This window comes from Artemia franciscana, chromosome 7 (genome assembly GCF_032884065.1).
Source record: "Artemia franciscana chromosome 7, ASM3288406v1, whole genome shotgun sequence".
In the NCBI taxonomy this organism is placed as follows: domain Eukaryota; kingdom Metazoa; phylum Arthropoda; class Branchiopoda; order Anostraca; family Artemiidae; genus Artemia; species Artemia franciscana.
Window position 1 is genome coordinate 43185933 of NC_088869.1, and position 23925 is coordinate 43209857.

The 23925-nt window shown below is 35.0% G+C and overlaps 1 protein-coding gene across 3 annotated transcripts in view; it reads right to left on the reverse strand.

Annotated features, from left to right (window-relative positions):
• Positions 1 to 10890: 10890 nt before the first annotated feature.
• Positions 10891 to 23925, reverse strand: part of LOC136029336 (beta-galactosidase-1-like protein 2) — a 156289-nt gene continuing 143254 nt past the window's right edge. For all 3 annotated transcript variants that reach the window (XM_065707622.1, XM_065707621.1, XM_065707620.1), the window contains 2 exons: positions 16541 to 16775; positions 10891 to 11093 (listed from right to left, as the gene is read on the reverse strand). In XM_065707622.1, coding sequence (XP_065563694.1) covers positions 10995 to 11093; positions 16541 to 16775 — 334 coding nt within the window. In that variant the 3' untranslated portion in view covers positions 10891 to 10994. The remainder of the gene's footprint in view (positions 11094 to 16540; positions 16776 to 23925) is intronic.

Sequence of the window (23925 nt, forward strand, 5' to 3'; positions counted from 1 at the left end):
GGTGTTGAGGAGGGAATAGTCCTTTTCATATAGGGACTAATATCTGTTCGTCTGAAGTTTTAATGTCGCTCCTTACTTTCAGTTAAAAAAAAAAACTTGTTTTTTTATTTAATTAACTCCAAAGAATTCTAATGGAATGAGAATAAATTTCAATTATTCAAGTAAAATTTGCAACTGCATTACGAGTGTATAAAAAAAAACATTCGTTTGCATTATTATTTTGAAAGAAAGCCTTTAAAGTCTTGCACTACAACTCCCCTCCCTCTGCCAAGAATCTATTACATTTTGCTATGATTTTTATGGCCTTAAATTAAATATGCTCATCAAGCTTGACACAAACAAAAATCACTACAAACAACAGTTTGGACACGGCCTCCTTCTCTCACTGTAAAAGGCTCAAACCTATTGGGTCATTGGCGCTTTACTGAAAACTATATGTGTCTTGAACTTTATTGGAAAACACAAATAGAATCATACTGAATATTTGATTTATAGTAATATTAATTGTTTAAAGATCATTCGTCTAAGATTTTACTTCACAGAAACTTTTATTTTATTCTCGATACTGTAATGACTGGAAAAGAAAACATTTGGTATATAATTTGTTTTCAGTGAAGCGCTATTGACACAGTATTCTTTATACTTTTACAGTTTGGGAATGGGTCAGCATTAAACCTCTTGTTTGCAATAAAACTCAATTTGTTTTCAACAGTCTTGGAAAGAATTAATAAAATCAAACTGAATATATCACATATAGTTACTTTAATTGCTGATGGTCATCAGTTTAAAATTTAATTTACAGTATTTTTTTAATTTTTATTTTGTAATAAGTAAAAAATAAATATTTTTAATATAATTCTTTTTCATTTTCCTGCCTCCTTTGCCCGAGCCGGGGGGATCGGGTAAAGAAGGGCAAGGGATGAGTTTTTATGATTTGGAATAAAATGTCAATAAATGTTTTTTTTATGGAGAGGTAAGGCTATGTAGAAAGAGCCAGGGGTCAACTCCCATGATTTTGGGAATAAAACATCGTTGATAATTTATTTTTGAAAGGAGGAGGGTCAGGACATAGAAAGATGGCCAGGAGTCAACTCCCATGATTTTTGCAATAAAGAATAGTCAATCAGTCTTTTTTATTTTAATTTTTTTTTTTTTGGGGGGGGGGGGGGGGGGCATAGAGAGAGAACCAAGGGCAAGCTCCCATTATTTAACATTGATGTTTTTTGGGTGGGGAGGGGCATTGGGCTATGGAGGTTCAGAGGCCAGCTCCCATGATTTATTATGAATAAGTTTTTTTCGGGGGAGGGGAACTGGGCCATGATTGGCCAGGTCCGCTCCCATAAATTTTGGATTAAAATATAGTTAATCAGTTGTTTTTTTTTCTAGGGGGGGGGGGGTCAGGCCATGAAAACCAGGGGTAAGCTCTCCTAAGTTTTTGAATAAGTTATTGTTAGTGAATTGTTTTTTAGGAGGGTGGGGTGACGGGGGTCAAGCCGTGAAGAGAGCGACATGAGCCAGATCTTTTCAGCTTAGGAACAAAAAAATCATTAAAAAGTTTTTTTGAGGGGGGATTGAGGTCTCGCTTATTTGATCTTTGACCTTTAAAAAAAATCCTTGGATTAAAATCTTATATGCCCTCGGCCATAACTTACACCACTATACCCTGGGTTCTTGGGGTTTTGTCGACCCCGGAGTTCTTTTTTTTCAACTTGTTTTAACAAAATTATCTAAAAAATTTGAACTCTTGGATTTGGGCAAACGACGACAGGAGGGGGGCTAGTTTACTTCCAGTACCTTTGGAATCATAAAAAGGGACTAAAAATTTCCATTTTTTTGAGAAGCATTTGAAATAGCTCATTAGTTTATACGACCAACCCTTCCATAAAAACCTTATATCCTTATAAGCCTTTTATATTTGGCAGATTTTAGAACATTTGCCCCGGGTATTGGGGGCTAAGTAAAGCCCGGAGTTTTTAGTGTGATTTTCATCTATTTTGAACAAAATGATTATCTCAAAAATTTGATCGGACACATTTGGGGAGAACAAAGCTGGTAAGAACAGGGAGGCTAGTTGCAGCCTCTTAAAAAAGAGTTAGAACTTTCAATTTCTAATCATTTGAGTCCTCTCCGAAGTTTCTAAGACCATCTCTTCCATAAAAACCTTATATGCCCCAAGGGCATAAGTTACAAAACTCTTCCACTTGACCCTGAAGTTTTGTTATCGGATTTTTGGACTATTTGAACAAATAGCTGTCTCAAAACTGAAGAAACTTACATTTCTGAAGCATCATTATTTCTCTATAATTAGAAGTTGTCGGCTTTCAAGTATACCATGATTTTAGTGACTGTCCCTTGAAGGAATGACCTCAGTTAATGAGCTATTTATTGATCCATTTGAAGGCTCTATGTCCCAGTTTGTCAGTTTTATTTCTTCCGTTTTTGGGAAAATCACGCTTGTAAATATAGAAATAAAAAACTGTCATAAAATTGAAATTTTTAAGGGATGGCTGTACAATTGTTATGCACGCTGTTCTTCCACCTAACCTATTCTAATCTTTACTCTTTACCGTCTCCCGTGAAGATCCAGTTAAATTTAAATGTTTCCCTATGACCTCTTGCCCACTCCATTTGGGAAAGTTGCAGTTGGTTCAAATGTCAACTTTATTTAAAATATAATTATTGAAAATATAAATATATTAGAAAAAGCCGTTTAAATTTAAATTTCGTAAGTATCCTAAGGCAAAATAATCTTTTTTTTTTGTAGAAGCACCACCAAATTAGCAAGATCAACCTATTTTGTTTTCACCACGAGAAAAAGTATTACTAATATATATATATATATATATATATATATATATATATATATATATATATATATATATATATATATATATATATATATATATATATATATATATATATATATATACTAGCTGTTGGGGTGGCGCTTCGCGCCACCCCAACACCTAGTTGGTGGGGCGCTTCGCGCCCCCCCGCGCGCGTAGGTCGTTACGCGCCATATTAGTTACGCGCCATTGTAGTTGTGTCCCTGTGTCCCACCTGTGAATATAGATAGATTTATATATGTGTTTCAAACTACGTAAAAATTGCGAATATACAACATTCTTGGCTTTCCCACTACTGGGAGCTTTCCGTTTCCAATTGCCAGCAATTGATCTGAAAATGTTTGACCAGAGTCATCGTTACACAGACAGACAACTTATTTTTATATATATATAGAAGAGATATATATATATATATATATATATATATATATATATATATATATATATATATATATATATATAAATATATATATATATTTTCTTTTTAGTTTTTTTGTAGTTGTTACCTTTTTTAGTTTTTTTCTTCTTTTGTATTAATGCTAAAGCCAAGGTTCAAACCTGGAGCCTCTCGGACCTAGAACCTGAAACATAACGCTTTACCAACTCAGCTACTTCGGCTTGAATACATTCGTTTTGAGCAGCTTCCTCAGGTGTTGCTATTGTAGGTTCTTCAGTCATTTTACAATTAGAAATTTCTCTTTCAACGGTCTTCTTACAATTAAAAATTTTTCTTTGAACGATATTCTTAAATACCTGTGTCCTGGTCGTCATTTATATTCCCTGTGTCCCGGTCGTCATTTGTGTCCCGGTATACCAGTCTGTAATTTCTCTTTGAGTGTCCCGGTCGTTATTTATATTCCCTCTGTCCCGGTCGTCATTTGTGTCCCGGTCTGTGTCCCGGTCTTCATTTGTGTCCCGGTCTGTAATTTATCTTTGAATGTTTTTTCTTTTTAGTATTTTTTAGTTTTTTACATTTTTTCTTTTTTCAGTTTTCTTTTTCTTCTTTATTTTTCAGCTTCACTATGAAATACATATCGCCGAACCTTTGTTTTTTTAACTAAAATCTGGTAGGCATTGATGACCTTATCCAAGTCAAAATCCCAAACCCAATCATCATCGCTATCATTTTCAGTTTTGATATGTTTTGACTCTCGCTGTCCAGGTGGGTCTTCATCTAAATGCGCGGTTTTGCGTTCTTTAGCCTCAAGCCTGTTTCCTTGCTGTTCTTTTGATTCCTCGGCACGCTTTCTTTTCTGACTTTCTCTATCAGCAGCAAGTTTTTTGGCATAGACTCTTTGAGCATTTTCATCGGCTTTTGCCATTGTAAGTTCATCAGTCATTTTAAACTTAAACATTAATAGATTTCTACGTGAACATATATGTCTTAAATATCTTTAATGACGTCACCGTCAAAGCAAAAATGACGACAACTAATTTCATGACGTCAGCCGACACAGAAACATGACGTCACCTGATCCACAGACAGACAGACAACTTAAATTTATATATATATATATATATATATATATATATATATATATATATATATATATATATATATATATATATATATATATATATATATATTATATGTATTTTTTTCTTATATGATGTCATGGATAACATAAATATGATTGTTGAGTTTCCAACGCATTGGTTATAATATAGTGTATTTTGGAAGGCCCCAAAATCAGCAATTGGAAGGCCCCAAAATCAAAATCGAAATTAGCAATTGTACTGTGAGCTCAGCCCCCTTAGTCCCTGGAGTAAGGGTCAAGTTATGAACTTTGCCCAATGCATTGTATAGTATTGGTTATTGAGAAGCATATAGACGTTTTGGAAGGGATTTTTCTATTAGAGGGGGGAAGTTAGGTGGGAGGATTTTGCCATGGATAAAGGTTTTATGGGGGAAGAGATTTTTCCATAGTGGGGGAGCCGTATTTCTCAGCATTATTTAAAAAAACAATCAGAAATTATATGAAAAAAAAAAGTTTTTTCTGCTGAAAGTATGACACAACATTAAAACGAAGAGAGCCTATTACGTATTTGAGGGGGTCACCCTCTCCTTAAAGTGCTTTTAAAAGAGCTTATTATTCTAATCTAATCAAGCGGCCTTTGGTACTCCAGTAGATTTTACTCGTCTGTTATTTTTTATTTGGTGCAACAATGTTAGCCATGTTGCCCAAAGATAGTAGGGCTATATTCTATAAGTGATGTTGCGATTGTATTCAATCTCATTCCGCCTTATTTCTCAATCAAATAAAAAAAAGGGTATTTTTAACTTAAAGTAAGGAGCGACATTAAAACTTGAAACGAACAGAAATTACTCCGTGTATAAAAGAGACTGTTCCCTTCTCAACGCCCCACTCTTTACGCTAAAGTTTGATTCCTTCTTTCAATTCTACTTTATTAAACAGTAGAATTTTAAGTAAGAAGCGACATTAAAACTTAAAAAAAAAACAGAAACTATTCCTCATGTGAAAGGGTTGTCCCCTCCTCAACGCCTCGCTATTTACGCTAAAGTGTGACTCTTTCTCTCAGCTCTATTTTTAAAACCATAAAAAAAACTTTAGCGTAAAAAGCTAGGCGTTGAGGAGGGAAAAACCCCTTTCATGTAATGAATAAATTCTGTTCGTTTTAAGTTATAATGTCGCTCCTTAATTGCAGTTAAAAAACTAGTTTTTTTTTTATTTAATTTCTGAACGTTTTTCAATTATTGCATTTTTTTTATCTTGGGTGTCTTCACATGAATAAAAAAAAACGAAATTCGCATTTTTTTTTTTTTTGGCTAAATGGATTTTTCATAGTGTTGATCGGACGATTTTGATAAAAAAAAAGGGATTGAGGTGGAGGCCTACTTGCCCTCCAAGTTTTGGTTACTTAAAAGGGAAACTAGAACTTTTTATTTTTTTATTAGTAATAAATACACGCAGCTTACGAATTAACTTACGTAACGAATTGCTATGTTTGTATATTTTTATAACGTAGATGAGGGGATTCGCCCTCTCGCCATCACCTCACTCTTTACGCTAAAGCTTGAATTTTGTCCCAATCCTCTAAAAATGACCCCTGAATCACAGACATCGTAGAATAAATAATTGAAATTGCTAAGATACTTTAGCGTAAAGAGAGAGGTACTTTGGAGGTGACGGATCCCTTATATACGTAATAATTTCTGTTCGTTTTATGTTTTAATGCTGCTCTTTACTTCCAGCTGAAAAAAGCTTTTTTATTTATTTTCTCATTTTTTTTAAATAATACTAGAAAATCTGCGCCCCTTTCATGGAAATTTTCTTCCCTCGTGTTAAATTCTTCCACGAAAAGATCTTCCCAAGTAACTCCCTCCCCCTGACTCCTCCCCATCAACGCGAAAAAGTCCCCCGAAAGCCTCTATACACTTCCCAATAACCATCAATATATGTAAACAATGGTCAAAGTTTGTAATGTGCAGCCCCTCCCCCGGGGACTGTGGGGGATGAAGTCGTACTTAAAGACATGATTAATAGGTTTTTCGCCTACGTTGAAAAAAGTGGCTATCTCAAAATTTTGATCCGGTGACTTGGGAAGAAATGAGCATGGGAGGGGGCCTGGGCGCCCTCTAAATTATTTTGTCACTTAAAAAAGGTACTAGAACTTTTAGTTTTCTTTAGAACGAGCCCTCTTTCGACATTCTAGGGCCGATGGTCGATGCAATCACCCCTGGGAAAAAAAACGAAAAAAAAGAAGAAAAAACAAACAACAAAAAACAAGTAAACACGCATCCGTGATCTGTCTTCTGGCAAAATATGCAAAATTCAACATAGATAAGAGCTTGAAACTACTACAGTAGAGTACTCTGATACGCTGAATCAGATGGTGTGATTTTTGTTAAGATTGTATGACTTTTTGGGGGTGTTTCCGCCTATTTCCACAAATAAGGCAAGTTTTCTCAGACTTGTAACTATTAATGGGTAAGACTAAACTTGATGAAACTTATATATTTAAAATCAGCATAAAAATGCGTTGTTTACTACTACTACTACTAATAACTCACTGCAGCACCAAGCCGCCTGAGGCCAACACAGCTACGCACGCTCCTCCTCCAACCTAATCTATTTAAAGCCTCCCTCTCTACACCCTCCCAGGAAGTTCCCATTTCCTTTAAATCTTTATTTATGACATCCTCCCAACCCAGACAAGGGTGACCTGCTTTCCGTGTAGCCCCAAACGGTTGGCCAAAAAGGACAATCTTCGGTAATCTGTCATCCGTAGAACGTGGCCTAGCCATCTCAACCTTTCTTTCATTATAGCCCCAGAAAGCGGGATTGAACCAAACTTTTCGTACAACCTACTGTTTGAAATACGGTCAGTCAGCCGGGTACCCAGACCAATCCGTAGGCAATTTCTCTGGAAAACATCTAGTAAATTTTCATCTGCTTTTCGGAGTGCCCATGCTTCAGAGCCATATTTGACCACTGTCATCACTGCAGCTTCCAATATTCTAATCTTGGTTTGTAGGCTTATCTTTCTATTCTTCCAAACTTTTTTAACTGTAAAAAAACACCCTGAGCTTTAGCTATTCTACTTTTAACATCTTCACTGCTCCCACCATCTTTACAAATAATACTACCAAGGTAACTGAAGCTCCCAACCTGATCAATCTTTTCGTTACCTAATGTCACCTTTTCATCTTCACTTATTCCTAGACATACAGTATTTGTTATTGGGAAGTATCCATACATTATTTGGGTTGGTGGGGATGGGGGGGGGGAAATTCTGCTTGGGGGATTCTCAACAGGGAAAATTTTCCATGGGGAGGGAATTTGCAGGAATTTCTCTACGAATTTATTTTTATTAGTCTTACTTTCTCTTTGCCAACTCAATTTTACATCTCAAAATATTAAGAGTAATTGCCAGGAGGGGTTCGACTAGAGTTAGAAAATACTACCAGTTTTACTATTGTTTGGCTCTTTTTATGTTGCAGCTATTTTTTTTTCTACCAATGTTGGATTGTTTTTTTCCTTTATTTTTTTTTATTATTATTAAAATATTAATCTAATTAAACATGTAAATGGAATAATTCCATTTTTATCATGTCAATTTTACATTTAAATGGCTCCCAGCTTGGGCATTTTAAAATCAATTTCGGAAACTGAGGAGCATCAAAGGCTAAAAACACAAACAGAATAATTTATAGAAAAAAATGACGAAAATAGAAGAGATACTAATAAAAGCAAAGGATCTCAGATAGATCGTGGAACAAAAATTATCTGGCCAAGAAGAAACAATAAGTTATACGAACAGCTCGTGGTAATGAACTGTACGTATGGAGCAACGCGATTCAACAATAACAGGAACTCTAAGACCTGGAATTGTTCCAGGTCTTATATATTCTAAATATATAAGAATTATAAAGTTTTGTATTATCCATCAAAAGCTACAAACCTAAAAAAAATTGCTTTATTTTCTTAAAAGGGGGAAAACAACCCCTAAAAGTCAAAGGATCTTATTGAAAATCCAGTCATCAGATTAAGCTTATCCAAAACCCTATTGTAGAAGTTTTGAGCTCCCATCTGGAAAAAAAAAGTTGGATGGCCCAACAATTATCTCTTTGGAGATAACATGACCCCCACAGTCCCTGGGAAAGGTCTTCAAGTTATAAATCTGCCTATTGTTTACATATGGTATTTGTTATTAGGAAGTATGTATACATTATTTGTTTTTTTTAGGGGGGGCGGAGAATTTTCTGCTGGGGGGATTTTAAACAGGGATAATTTTCCTTGGGGAGGGAATTTGTAGGAATTCTTATTCGAATTTATTTTTATTAGTCTTATTTTCTCTATGCCGACTCAGTTTTACATATGGAAATATTAAGAGTATTGGCCCGGAGGGGATCGACTAGTTAGAAAATACTATCAGTTTGGCTCTATTTTTATGTCATAGGTTTTTTTTTTTCTTGCAATGTTCAATTGTGTTTCTTTTTTCTTTTCTTTTTAAATAAAATATTAACCTCATTAAAGATGTATACGGCATAATTCCGTGTTTATCATGTCTATTTTACATTTAAATGGTGCCCTGCATGGGCATTTTAAATCAATTTTGGAAAATTGGGAGTATCTAAGGCTAAAAAAACACAAACAGAATAATTTTTAGAAAAAAAGTAATGAAAATATAAAAAATACTGTTGAAAGCAAAGGATATTGGATAGGTCATGGGACAAAAATTATCTTGCCGAGAAGAAGAAAAAAGTTATACGAATAGTTCGTGGTAATGAACCGTAAGTATGGAACGACGCGGTTCAATAATAACGGGAACTCTAAAACCCCCTGAATTGTAACACCAAAAGACATACCAAAAGAATTGGCTCGTTATGTCGATTCTAAATGTATAAGACTCATAATGTTTAGTGTTAGTCCTCAAAAGCTACTAGTCTAAAAAACTGCTTGATTTTCTTAAAAGGGGGAAAACAATTCCGAAAAGTCAAGGGATCTTATTGAAAATTAAATCATCAGATTAAGCTTATACAAATCCCTATTATAGAAGTTTTGAACCCCCATTTGGGAAAACATACAATTTTGTGTTTTTATTCTCAGGGATCGTCGCATAAAACAAATAGTCTTAGAAAATCGATAAAGAGCTCATTCGAACGGAGATCTGAAGTTCTAATGCCCTTTTTAAGTGACAAACACATTAGAGCACAACTAGCCCCCTTCTCAGTCCCTTTTTCCTCTAAGTCCTCCGAATATAATTTTGAAGTAGCCATTTTGTTCAGCATAGTTGGAAGGCCCAATAAGTCTCTCTTTGGAGATAACATGACCCCCATAACCCCTGGGGAAAAGTCTTCAAGTTATAAAGTTTGCTTATTGTTTACGTATATATTTGTTGCTGGAAAATATGCATACATTATTTGGGTTGGGGGAGGGTGAATTTTCCACTGGGAGATTCTCAATAGGAAGAATTTTCCATGGGGAGGGAATTTGCAAGAATTCCAATGCAGATTTATTTTTTTAGTCTTACTTTCTCTTTTCCGACTGAACTTTACATTTGGAGATTTTAAATTAATTGTTCGGAGGGGAGAAAATGATCCCGGGTTTTTACCCCTCCAACACCCATTCTTTCACCAAAGTCATACTGCAAAAAATTTGACAAAGCCATATTTGATGAAAAATAGTCGGAAGACTAAATAACTACGATTTTTGAAGATAACTTGACCCCTCGACACCCAAGTGAAGTGTTTACAAACTTTAAACTTTGTCTATTGCTTAAATATTTTAATGGGTATTTATCTTATTGGAATTATACAGATATTATCCCCGGGAAAGTATTTTCGGTGAGTGTTTATTTTATGCGGGGAAATTTTTGGATTGGGTGGTTGTCTGTGGAAGTGAACTTAACAGATGATATTTCAGATGAGGGGAGACTTTTCCAGAATTAATGCGTAAACTTCGTTATAATTTCCATGAACGGCGAGCCAATTCCAAACCTGCATTAGTTGAAAAACGTTAAGAAATGAAATTAAAAAACAATTTTTTAAACTGAAAGTAAGGAGCGACAACAAAACTAAATATGAACAGAAAGTGTTACGCATATGAAAGGACCTGCCCCCTCCTCAACATCTCGGTCTTTACGCTAACGTTCGACTCTTTGTCAGATCTCTACTATTTAAAGCAAAAGAAAAACTAAGTGTAAAGAGGGAGGTGTCTGATATAGAACAGTCCCTTTCATATACGGAATAATATCTGTTCGTCTTAAGTTTTAATGTGGCTCAAAGATTGTATAGCTTACAGTCCTTTCTACAGGAGCTGTAAAGGCTATGTCATTCCCAGAGGCATACTTATTGCTTTTTAACTATACAGAACAAAACAGCTATCAAAGATTTTGATTGAACTACTTTGGGTAAAAAGGAGCCTGATAGGGTGGCTAGTTGCCTTCCAATCCGTTTGGTCACTTAAAACGGACACTAAAGCTTATTACTTCCCTTCGAATAAGACCTCTCCCAATCTTCTATGACTTTTGGTACAATACGATCACCCTTGACCAAATAGATGATTTCAACTAGAAACGAAAATAAAACCAAATATAATTAAATTTAGATAGCAGAATAGTTTACTACTTTCATTGTTTCATTTTTCACTGCTTCAATTGTTTCTGTTGGCGGTGTTTTGGTAGTCAGATTCTTGAGTTGTTAGGTTCTCTCACTGGTCCAAGGTTGGGTACATCAGAGAAGGCCAAGTCATTGCGAGCATGATAGAGCTCAAAAACATGGAACTGAAAAAAAGAAAAGTAAAACTAATGCACTGGTGTAAAAAGAAACTTTATAAGAGGCGAGTGTCTTGCCAAGTGGCTAGTTTATACGGTATGTACAAGAAAACCTAAGTTTTTCTTGCACTATTCCAACCACATTAAAGCATCTCACCAATTAAATGAGCTATATATATATAGATAGAGGAGATATTCAAGAATAATTTTGGTGATTACATCATGTCAGTGTTCACCATCGGTTGATCCCATTGGAAGACAAAATATACTTTAAACAAAAAGTGAGACATCGTTAAATCATATGTGGACAATATCTTGATTACGATCTTTTATCGTTACATTTTTTTTATTACATATAACCTGATTTGTCTTTCTTGATTCAAAAATCAGACTTAATCTTTCTTTTCAGAAGCAATAATCAGAGAGACATGTAAGACAAGAAAAATAGAGTAATTCCAATAAGTTCAAGAAAAAGCAATTCATTAAAAAATAGAAAAAAATACGCATTTACCAGCAAATTCATATGGAAAATGCTTTCCAAACATTACTCGAGGTTATTCTGGGTTAAACAATATTCGTCATTAAAAACATTAATGCTAATTACTTTTTGTATATAAAATTTCATTTTCAAATATATAGCATATGTAGCATATGTATTTGTAAGCATATATCGAACTCCAGGAAATAAGTGCATAAGTATATCCGGATAAGAATGCATATCCTATCTAAGAAATCCACTTTAACTTGATTGGATATACATCACTCCGAATATTGTTACCAAATTGTACGTGTGGAAATTGACATATGTAAAAAATAGTCACCAACTTGATTTGACGTTTCTTGGGATTTTTTCGAACGTTGTAATTGCGTTTTTTTCAAAAACTGAGATCAAACGCTCAATACTAAACTAGTTTTGCCAACATCAGTCATTTTGCTTTATTACTACTATGATGAGAAATGCCAGAAATTTGACGATGTCGAAGACTATTTCCAACAATAGCGTCGATTTCTGCTCTTGCAAGTTACCCATACTCTTTGCAGTGCTCTGGGCATATAAACAGGAAGAGGACCAACCTAAATCCAGGGAAATTTTCAAGATATCAATGAGTCGTTTAAGCCAAAGGACAGTTATTTAATACAAGACGAATTGTGGGAAAACATTTATGACTATTTGGTATTTTTAAACTGACTTCAAAGTTTTCATCCGTTGTCAGTATTGCACAGACGCGCCTTTCGAGCGCAAAATAGATCAAACTTGCACTTTTGATTGCTTTAACTCTTTTCCTACTTATAAAGAGCATAGATTAAAACAAACTATGCTCAAAAAACTTCTTCACCTATTGATGTCCATCAGTTTAATAGGATCACACCAGGTACAAGGAACAGAAAACAAACCAGCTAGAATCATTACATACCGCTTTCTTTAAACGAGAGAGGGGGGTGTCAAAATTCTAAGCTGAAGGGTTTTCCGAGAGAGTAAATATACTGGTTTGACAGAAAGCTAATTGTTTTATGAGGTACCCTTGCCCCTTCATAAATTTAAGACTATTAACTTATTTAGCAAGATTTTATTTGATTTCAAAGCCCTGTGTAGACAGTTATTTGATTGTTCGTGCAGTTGTGTCTAATAAAGGTGCATATACTTATGCTATTTTTTTATACTTGTTCTATTTTTCTTAATTCCGCTTTGTTTTTATACTATCATAGGCAGCGCCTATAGATAGGCGCTGCCTAGGTTTATGGAATAAACTTCGTTGATTCGTTTATTTACCCGAGGAGGTTCATTGCATTGGTAATCAGAATATCTAGTGTCCTTTATAAGATTCTGAGTGATCGGAGGGTCGACACCCCCCCCCCCGCATGTTGTATTTTCCCAAATGCATCTGGTAAAAATTTGATATGGCCATTTATTGTCGTAGAAACTTCGAAAAAGGCTCATTTAATTGAAAATTGAAGGGACTAGTGCCCCTTTTAAGAGTCGAAAATGATTGGAGGGCAACTAGCCCCCGAGCCACGTCCACCATTTCCCAAAACACATCCAATCAAAATTTTGAGATAGCCAACTTGTTCAGCGTAGTTAAAAGATCCAATTATTATGTGTTTGAGGATGACACCCCCCCCCCCACATTCCTCAGGGCAATGGTTGTAAGTTATAGCCTGGGGGCATATAAACTTCAGAGGGGGTTCATTGGATTGGTAATCAGTAATTCTAGTACTCTTAATAACTTCAGAGTGATCGGAGGGTGGATAGTTCCCCTCCACACCCCATATTTTCCCGGAATGCATCTGATAGAAATATTGAGATGGCCATCTGTTGTCGTAGAAACTTAGAAGAAGGCTCAGTCGAATGGAAATTGAGGGACTAGTTACCTTTTTAATTATCGAAAATTATTGGAGAGCAAATAACCCCCCTCCCAAGCCTACATTTTCCCAAACATATCCAATCAGAATTTTTAGATAGCTATTTTGTTGAGCGTAGTTAGTAAGTCCGGAAATTATGCATTTGAGGATAACACCCCCCCCCCCACAACCCTCGGGACAAGGGTTGAAAGTTGTGCCCTGTGGGCATATAAGATTTTTATAGATAAGGTGGTCGTATAAACTTCGGAAGGGGTTCAACGGATTGGTAATCAGAAGTTCTTGTACTCTTTTTGAGAATCAAAGTGATTGGAGGGCGGATACCCCCATCTTGTATTTTCCGAAATGCATCTGATAGAAATTTTTAGAAGGCCATTTGTTGTCGTAGAAACTTTAAAAAAGACCCATTCGATTGGAAATTGAAAGGGCCTTTTTCAAGAGTGATTGGAGGGCAACCCCCCCCCCACCGCCCATCAGTTCCCAACATACATCTAATCAAAATTTAGAGATAGCTATTTTGTTCAGCGTAGTTGAAAGATCAAGAAATTTTTTTTCTGGGGATGACATCCCCCCTCCAAAGCCCTCAGCGCAAGGGTTGTAAGTTATGCCCTTAGGGTATATTAAGTTTTTATGGGGAGTGTAGTCGTATAAACTCCATACAGAGGTCATTAGATTGGAAGTCAGATGTTCTAATTCTCTTTTTATGAGTCAAAGTGATCGGGGGCAGCCACCCCCACCCCCCTACGTCGTATTTTCCACAAATGCATACGATACAAATTTTGTGATAGCCATTTGTTTAAAAAGATTCCAAAAATCATATAGTAAAGCCATTGGGGTGCACAGAAACCCCACGAATCTAGGGGTAAGGTTGTAAGTTAGTAAGGGGTAAGGGTTATAAGGGGCATTTAAAGTTTTTACGGAAGGGGTGGTCGTGCGAACTTTAGAAGAAGCTCATTTGATTTGAAACGTGTAGTTCAAGTTCCCTGATTAGAGTCAAACATGATAGAGAACAACTAGCCCCATCCCTGGCATCCTGTTTTCCCAAAACGTATTCAATTGAATTTGTTTCATATTCATTTTGTTAACAATAGTCCAAAAACCACATAGAAATGTCTTTAGGGTGAACACTATCCCCCAGAGCCTATGGACAAGCGTTTTAAGTTATACCCGGGGCATATAAGGTTTTTATGGAACGGGTAGTCGTATAAGCTTTGGATCGGAGGGAGCTAATTTGATTGGAATCCGGAAGTTTTAGTGCCCTTTTTAAGAGTCAAAAGTGAATGGAGGGCAATCAACACCTCGCCCCCCCCCAAAGCCTATCATTCCCCAAAACATATCCGATCGAAATTTTAAGAGAGCTATTTTGCTCAGCATTGTTGAAAGGTCCAGTAATTATGTTTACAGGGATGTCAACCTCCACACAGTCCTCAGGACAAGGACTGTAAGTTAGGACTGTAAGGACTATAACATACACATAGTATATCTTATTGAGAAAGGTATAGCCTACATGTTTGAACTTGAATTTCCAAGAAGACGAAGGGTATTCAGATGAGTTTTTCAGAGAATGTTGAGGGAAGTGTTGAACTAAATCAAAACACATTGTGAATATACGGATTGTCACAATGGTGTAATTTTAGTTCGTTTTGAATTCAACATACAAATAGCAACCCATACTATGGATTCCTATAGAAACAAACTGAAAAGATGTAAAATAATATTTTTCCCATTAAAAAGACAATAAAATGTCAATAAAAAACGAACAGAAATTAATTTTAAAAACTCCTTCCACAAAAGAAGTTTTTCAAAGTAAGATAAAGAGCTCTATTAAGCCAAAAATGAGCAGAAATAAAGTCAAATAATCTTCCAAACGTAAAACTACCACAAATCACTATCAATAAATAAATGAAACTCAAAACGAACAGAAATTACAATAAATAGCCGAGTCAAACTCAAAACGAGAAAAAATAACGTGAGTAGGGCTGGTAACCCCCATGCCTTCTCAAGATCAGAACATAATGTGCGCTTTACAGAAAATAACAATAAAAAATTACCGTAGATTGTCAGTTTAATTGACATATGCTGATATTTTTTCCTTAAAGTTTTGATAATCCCTTTTTTTGAAACTAAGAAAAGTGGAAACATTTAAAACGTATTTTGTTTTTGTATTTGTATTGCTACACTAGTTTCGTCAATTGTACTTTTTACACAAATTCCGCTTTGCTATTACACTATGCCAAGAAACGGCAAAAGCTAGACGGAACCCGAGCTATTTTTCTGTCAACACTAGCGCCATTTTCTACTGTTTTAAGTTATCCACACTCTTTGGGATGCTGTAAGCCACGCATATAAACAGGGAGGGGATAAACCTAAATCCGCAGAAATTTCAAGCTACTAATGAATTGTTTGGGCTAAAGGACAGTTATGCGCAATAAGACGATATCTGGCCGCTGAAATTCAGTGAGAAAACATTTATAACTCTTCTATGTTTCTAAACTGACCTCAGAGTTTTCGTTCGTTGTCACTCGAGTCTTTTGGGCACAAAGTAGACAAAACTGGCACTTCTGTTTTCCTAAACTCTTTTCCTACTTAGAAAGAGCAGTAGATTTAAAAAATTATGCTAGAAATTCTTTTTCAGGTATATACGACCCTCAGTTTAACAATATCACTCAAAAGGACACAAAGCATACCGTGCGAATATACCACATTATTTAAATGAGATCGGGAGTATCGAAATTCTGAGCCATTGGGTGTTCCGAGAGTAAATTTATTGGTTTGACAAAAATCTGATTGTTGTGTGGGATACCCTTTCTCCTTCCTCAATCTAAGAGAATTACCTTATTCTACCAGCTATTATTTGATATTAGAGCGCCGTATAGATAGTTATTTGCTTGTTCATACAATTGTGTCCAATAAACGTGGATATACCTATACTATTTTTTTTCTATTTTATATACTATTTCTATATTATTTTCTATACTATATTTCTATACTATTTTATATATTATTATTTTTTCAAATTTTTAGCATGCTATAAATACCATAAAAATATTTGAAGTGACAAAAACAAGAGAGGAATTTTAATAGTTGCATATTGTAACCTTGTTTTCTCCCTGTTTCAATAAAGGTGCTGGAACGTATAAGGTTTTGCAAGGGCCAATTGAACTGTAGCGACCTAGATTAAATCCATTTACAAAAACAATGCCTCGACTTTCTGTCCAGCTACTCATATCGATAAATGTGTCAGCTACTTCTTCTGAAAGGGACAGAATCATGGAGCCTCTAAGCACGGCAGGGCCATCGACATTTCCAGTGATGGGTTGGTATTGTGTCAGACTATAAGATAACAGAAAATTATCAGTTAGTGAACTTCCACAATAGAGAACACAAAATTAATTAGGGAAGAGGTTAATATAATTAATATAATACGCGTCATGAGAACAATGTCACACGTCATATATAATATGTAATAAATAAAATAAAGAATCTATTTATTTATACAATGAATAAATGTCATGTACCAAGCAAAGGTAGGAATAGATGACAAATATGCAATAAAAATAATCCAAACAACAAGACCCGAAGGGAAAGTGATACCGATATAAAGAAAATGCCAGGACGAAACTATTTCCATGCATATATTCAATATTGATATATCCAGTTCGTGTAATTGAATATGTCCTTATCCGATTGCACCAATCACTAGACTGTGGGGACAACCTCCAGGATGTCAGCCACCTAAATTATGATTTCAAAATAATAATACAGTTTTAGTTTTATGTTAAGATGTTAGAATTAACTGCAACAGATCCAAATTGAACATTATGTTTTCCAATTACAGATTACTGAATTTCTGAGGGAAAACTTAGACCTTTCTGATATTGCATTTAAAAAAAATTGTTTTTACAACTAAAAACAAGGAGTAACATTAAAACATAAAACAAAAGAAATTAAATTTACCGTATATGAAGGGGATTGCTCTTACGAAATGGCTCTTTGCGCTGAAGTTTGCTAGTACGTTTTACAAAGCTTCTTATTCTAATTAAACAGCCCTTGGGTTTCAGGAGTCGTTACTAAAGAATTCTGGACAGAAAGTCAAACTTTAACGCAAAGAGCTATTAAGGAAGGATAATCCTCCCAAACATTGAACTGTTGAATTTTCGGTCGTTTTGATTTTAAACGTTGCTCCTTACTTTCAGCCGAAAAAGACTTTCTTTATTTATTTAATTTGTCGTCATTTTTCAAATAATACTGAGAAATTTCACACCCCCCCCCCCTTGACGGAGAGTTCCCTCCTCCCATGGAAAGTTCCTCCCATGTATAAAAAGAACTTATTGGAGTGCATTAAGATAACTGGATTTGAATAAACTGTTTATTGGATAGATAACAGATAACTTAGGTTTTTAGTTTATCATGGGGGTCCTCAAACACCCCCCTTGGCAGTAAGTCTCTTTAATATGGCTTTATATAAATCGGGTGATCTTGCTTTTGCTAAATTCGCAAGGTGTCCTCTAGGACCCGTCAGAATTATAGACTCCATGAAGATTGTATCAGGCAGTTGGAAATATTTGATATATTGTTATGGGTCTCAAGACTAGCAGACGGTAGCGGATATTAGCCTACTTAATTTCGAATCAAATAAGAATAAAGCTTCGAAAAAAACTGCGAAATATTTAAAAAAAGCTATTGATGAACTTAATCTAATGCCTGATATTTACCTTGAAAAATTTAAGAAGACAAAAAAGACTGATCAGTCCTTTTCCATGGTTCCAAAAACTGTAGCCGCTCAGAGCGCAAGTGCTGTTAGTAAGACTAATGAAGTAATAGCATGATTAACGGCGACAGAAATAGAAATTGCTCACAATAAGGATAACTCGAGATAGGACATTGAAACAGAGGCGTTAACTCGCTTAGCTACGATTGATAAAACAATATTCTCAGTTGAAAACATCATTTTGGAAGTATACCAATCTATTATTGTGGAATATACCCTAAAATTTACTGAAATTGAAAAGCAACTGAAGTCTATGAAAAGTCTCCTTGGATCTCTAGACGCTAGAATACTTCAGATTGAACGGCGTATATATGATATCGAACAAGACTCGAGACTAGATTCACTCATGTTCAATGGCGTTAAACAAAACCCAACTTCGGACCTGAAAACTACTATGTTAAATATCCACCAAGAAAAGATGGAACCCGCCAGAATAGCTAATGTTAACAAAAGCAAAGTGCACCGATTTACCTTTGGAATTTCTGTTCGGCCAGATAAAATTGCCCCTGCACTGATTACATTCCTTGACAAAGAGATCGCGAAAGGTGTTTATGCAGCTAAGAAGAAACGTGTAAAAGTGGTATTTTTTTTTCGTAAAATCCAACCCACCAGTAGCGGGTTGTTCTTAACACAGGTCGTGAAAAATATGGCAACTAGTGTGTTTGGTCTGATCAAGGGCGTGTTTTGTCCGCCTTCCCAATGAGACCACTCCACGTAGACCTTGGTCAATCGAGGATATGTTCTATTATTTATTAATTTCTTTTTCTCTCTTTTTTTCTTTTCCCTTGTTTCCATTTTCATGTCTATATTAATGTCATTAATTCGAAAAGTTTTCGTTAATGAATTATTTTATCATATAGTTGTGCTTTATGAATTGAAAACCCTTTTTCCTTCGTTAATTGAAGAGATTTATGTGTAATCTGCTTCGTATTTTTGTTACTGACCTGTTTTCATTGCGTCAGTTTGGAATCTTGATCCTTTGCTATTTGAAAACGATTTTACTTGGTGGTCTCATGGGTACATTAATGCAATAAAGTTTAAGCGTTATACTTTTTCTTTTCAGGAACTGTGAAGTAAGATTCATGATTTAAGGAAGTCACCAAATTTATTTGAAATTACTATTATCAATATTTTCAATAATACAAATGCACATATCGCTTGATTATTGATATGATTGTTGTGATTTTTTTTTTTTTTTTTTGTTCGTTTATAGCCTCTTAGTTATTTTTAATTTTTTTTTTTCAGTTTTGTGTGTGTTGTGGCGCAGTTTTGATAAACCATCTCTTTAAGTTTTATGAATAGTTTCTAATTCAGGCTCTGGGGATGCTTACTCCCTTAACGGGCGTTTACTTGAATTGCAAAGTAACCTATTAGATGTGTTAAGCATTATTAATAAATCTATTGGTCAAATTAAAAGAAATTCTGTATATATTTCCCAACCAATTACTTGTAAGTATGTTTCCGATTTAAAGTGGGCTACTAGACGGGATGATCATTTTTTGGTCCTTTAGTTTAATATTCAAGGTCTAAGTTCATTAAATTTGTTAACTTATTAAATTATTAATTTTTAAATTTATTAAATTTGTTAACATTAAATTAGATGTGTTAAGCATTATTAATAAATCTATTGGTCAAATTAAAAGAAATTCTGTATATATTTCCCAACCAATTACTTGTAAGTATGTTTCCGATTTAAAGTGGGCTACTAGACGGGATGATCATTTTTTGGTCCTTTAGTTTAATATTCAAGGTCTAAGTTCATTAAATTTGTTAACTTATTAAATTATTAATTTTTAAATTTATTAAATTTGTTAACATTAAATTAGATGTGTTAAGCATTATTAATAAATCTATTGGTCAAATTAAAAGAAATTCTGTATATATTTCCCAACCAATTACTTGTAAGTATGTTTCCGATTTAAAGTGGGCTACTAGACGGGATGATCATTTTTTGGTCCTTTAGTTTAATATTCAAGGTCTAACTTCGTCGATTGATCAGTTGAGGCAGATAGTTTTTGATGGGCGATCCGATGTTATCGGATTATGTGAGATTTTTCTTAATTCTCGCAATGAAATGCTTTTAGAAGATGAAGTAGTAACAATTCATAAAACTTAGAGATGGTGTATTAAACCTGGTTACAAAATAGAGCGACTAAATTGTAGATGGATGGCAAAGGGTGGTCTAGTAATTTTTATTTCTGATGCTCTTCCCTATTTTGTTCGAAGCGATCTGTCAAGGAATGATGAAGGGGCTTTTGAATCCCAGTTTATTGAAATCAAATTACAAAATAAGGTTTTGATGATTGGTAATATTTATACATCTCCAAGTTGATCTGTCCCTTCTTTTCTTCAGGTCCTTGCTGAGGTCTTGGATTTAATAGGCAGACAATCGTGTGAGCTTGTAATAATGGGTGATTTTAACTTAAATCTAACTGATATGGCATCCTCTATCACGGTGGATTTTCTTTCAAATATGCTCGCTGCTGCTGTTCTATCAACAACCTGTATTCCGATACGTTTAACTGATACTGTAGCGTTTTTAATTGATAATATTTTTGTCTCTTAATTTGGTTCGGAATTCTGTTATAGTGAGTGACATCTCAGACCATTTTTCTGTACTTTCCAGTTTTAACCTTGAAAAAACATTGAGTAGGAATAATCCAGCATCTGCTTCAGCTTCTTTTAGGTTTGGTCTAAAATATTCATTTTCCCATTCAAATCCGCCTAAAATCCCATTTAGCTGAGAAGACATGGAATATTTTTGGTAAGAATAATGATTTTTGTTCAAAGTTCATAAGTCAGAAAAGCCATCTTTGAATGCTGCACGTCTTCTGCAATTCAAACTCTGTAGGAATATTTTTAACTCTTTGTGTCGTAAGGCCAAATTCCTTTATTATTCCAAAAGATTCTCGGACTGTGGGAAGGATATTCGAAAAATTTGGCAAGAAAGCATTTCCGTCCTAAAACGTTCTTCTCCAGCTCCTTCTATACCTCCAAGTCTTGTAGCTGGTGATGCCGTTGTTGAGGGTGTTCCATCTGTTCAAGAAGCATTTACATTATATTTTACCAATATTGGGAAAACTACTGCTTCTTCAGTCAGGTCCTCGCAGTCTCAACCAGATTGCAAATCTTATCTTGGGCCGCCTTGTTTCAAATCGATGGAACCGTATCCTGCTTTTTATGTTAATGACCTTATAGTTGCGGTTAAGAAACAGAAACCTACAGTCTTTTAGAGTCTACAGTCTACATTCATGCACGTCATTCACTTTTCATCAACTTCATAGTGATGTTCCCACAGTCCTTCAAACTACTCCTTCTTTCATCACTGATAGGTCTACGCGTCATCTTCGCAACTTAAAGAATATTAATATTTTATTTACTCCACCGGTGGGTCTGGCTTTAATCCATTAATTGCTTGTCATATCGTTTTGAATAGCCTACCTGAGTTAGCTCAAGAATGTCACTCATTTGGTAGTTTCAACAGAATTTTAAGAAATTTTTTAATGTCTTGATGTTTATGTTTATATTTTTTCTTTTTTTCTTTGGAAGGGGGGGGGGGGGCAGGTGACCCTAGTCTCGGTTAGAAATGTTTGTTGTGAGGGGTGTTGAGTTTTGCTTAACATTTCTTGTGGCTTGGTTTCAAATATGTATTTTGAATTTTATTTAATTTGTTGGATAGTTCTATATTTTCTATATATTTTTTGGATGGGGGGGGGGGGGTCTCATAATGTTTAGGTAAATTGATGTTTTGTGTGTTTGTGTGTTGAGTCTTTGAATGGTTGTAATGCATTATATTGAAATTTTTTGTATTTATTTCATTTTTGTTTCTCCCCTGTTTTTTTTCTGGCCATAGAGCCTTACGCTGTGTTTTTGTTGTAAATTTATTGGTTGAATAAATTGACTGATTGTAAAATATCACCACCACTCAAACAATCGCTGAAAGTTCAACCCGGAAAATTTCTTGCTAACTACTGCGTCTGAAAAATTTTCCTTAGCATACTTTCAATTGAAAAAGACATAAATTTCTGATCGTTTTTCATTTTTGCTGGAAATCTCTTCCGTGGAAAATTTGACATTCTATGGAAAATTTTCCCAAAAATCTCCCCTCCCCAAGTGGAAAGTTGTTCCCAAGGAAAATTTCCCCATGGGGATTTTTTCGGACGGAGAGTCCCCTGTGCCACGCAAAAATCTTCCAGATAATTCCAAACCCACTGAAATTTGCTTCGGGCAATATACCCAAAAAATCTCCACATGTAAAATCAAGTCGGGAAAGAGAAATTAAGACAAATAAAAATAATTTCATATAAGAATTCTGGCAAATTCCTTCAGTGTAAGATTTGTCCTGGAAATTTTACCCCCGGACATTTCCCTTCTCATGAAATATTCTCCCCGAGGAACATCGCCCAGCAGAAACTCCCTCATCTCTAAAAACTGTATACTTTCCAATAACAAATACTATACATAAACAATAGGCAAATTAACTAGCTTACAGCCCTTACCAGAGGGGTTATATTACCCTTTCGGGTAAAGTTATTAGAAATGTTGATTATTCTGAGGAAAACGGCTGTCTCAAAATTTTGATCGGATGAATTTGGGGGAAAAAGAGCCACAAACAAAGTTCATCAGAATGAAGAATCCATTTCTACTACAAAGTTGTCGTTGCTTCGTAAATCAATGAAAATTGCAGTAAAAAGTTGCCCAGAGGGTCTGATTTGGAGAAGAATCATGCAAATTGGAAGCAATGTTCAAACTAAACCCCTTTACAATTTGAAAAATTACTTTCCTATATCTTCATTTTAATAAACAATCGAAAAAAGCTAACATACTAGATGTTGACTAACACCTTTTATGTATTTTCATCAAAAACTAACAAAAATTCTTCCAAGGTCCCAAGGTTAGAAAACTACTACCCTGATTTTACATCTTCAGAAACACTGACCCAGGTACCAAAGCCCCGATGTTATTATGAACTATCAAGGTGTCAATTGACCTTGTTCCTAATACTAAAAGCTATTTAGGTAACATTTAAAGTTACTGTTCGTACTTAACTTAGGCCTGGAAGATGATTTATATTTCGTGAATTAAAGACATCTCCCCTAAATGATTGTTCGGTGCAAAACTTTTTAGAAGTTCTTGAGACATCTCCTGTGACCTGACTCGGCTGAAGCATGCCCGTTTCATTTTTTTAGTCTCACCAGTGTGACATGCCTCGGAAAGTGTGATACCCATGTAGCTTTGTTATTTTTACGTATCTCAATAAGTGTTCTGTACTTAGATGTTATAATATATAATTGCAAAAGATATGGGTATGACAATTTCTTTGTAAATTCTTTGTTATTATCATTACTCTAACCAACAAAGGAATTTTGAAATTACCATCCACTGAAATTATACCAGCAACAAAGGTTCAGGAATATATATCTCTCTCTAGTCCAAATATAAGGAGACTTGGCAATTTATGCATATTTTGAGTTATTCGATGGATTCCATTTCATCACGCCTGGGGAACTATGAGTATAGTTTGTTGGGAAAGATTCTGACTAATAATGACACTGCATAATTTCTCAAGTTCTAAGTAGAGCTTCTATCATCTGTTTTCTTTTGTTTTTATTCTTTTGTAGATTCTTTTGCTTCCTCAATGAAAAGAGAAGAAGCCTGTAGACATTAGCCTACTTGTTCAGCCCAATCAAGTTTGCCGAAAAAGGTAGCGGT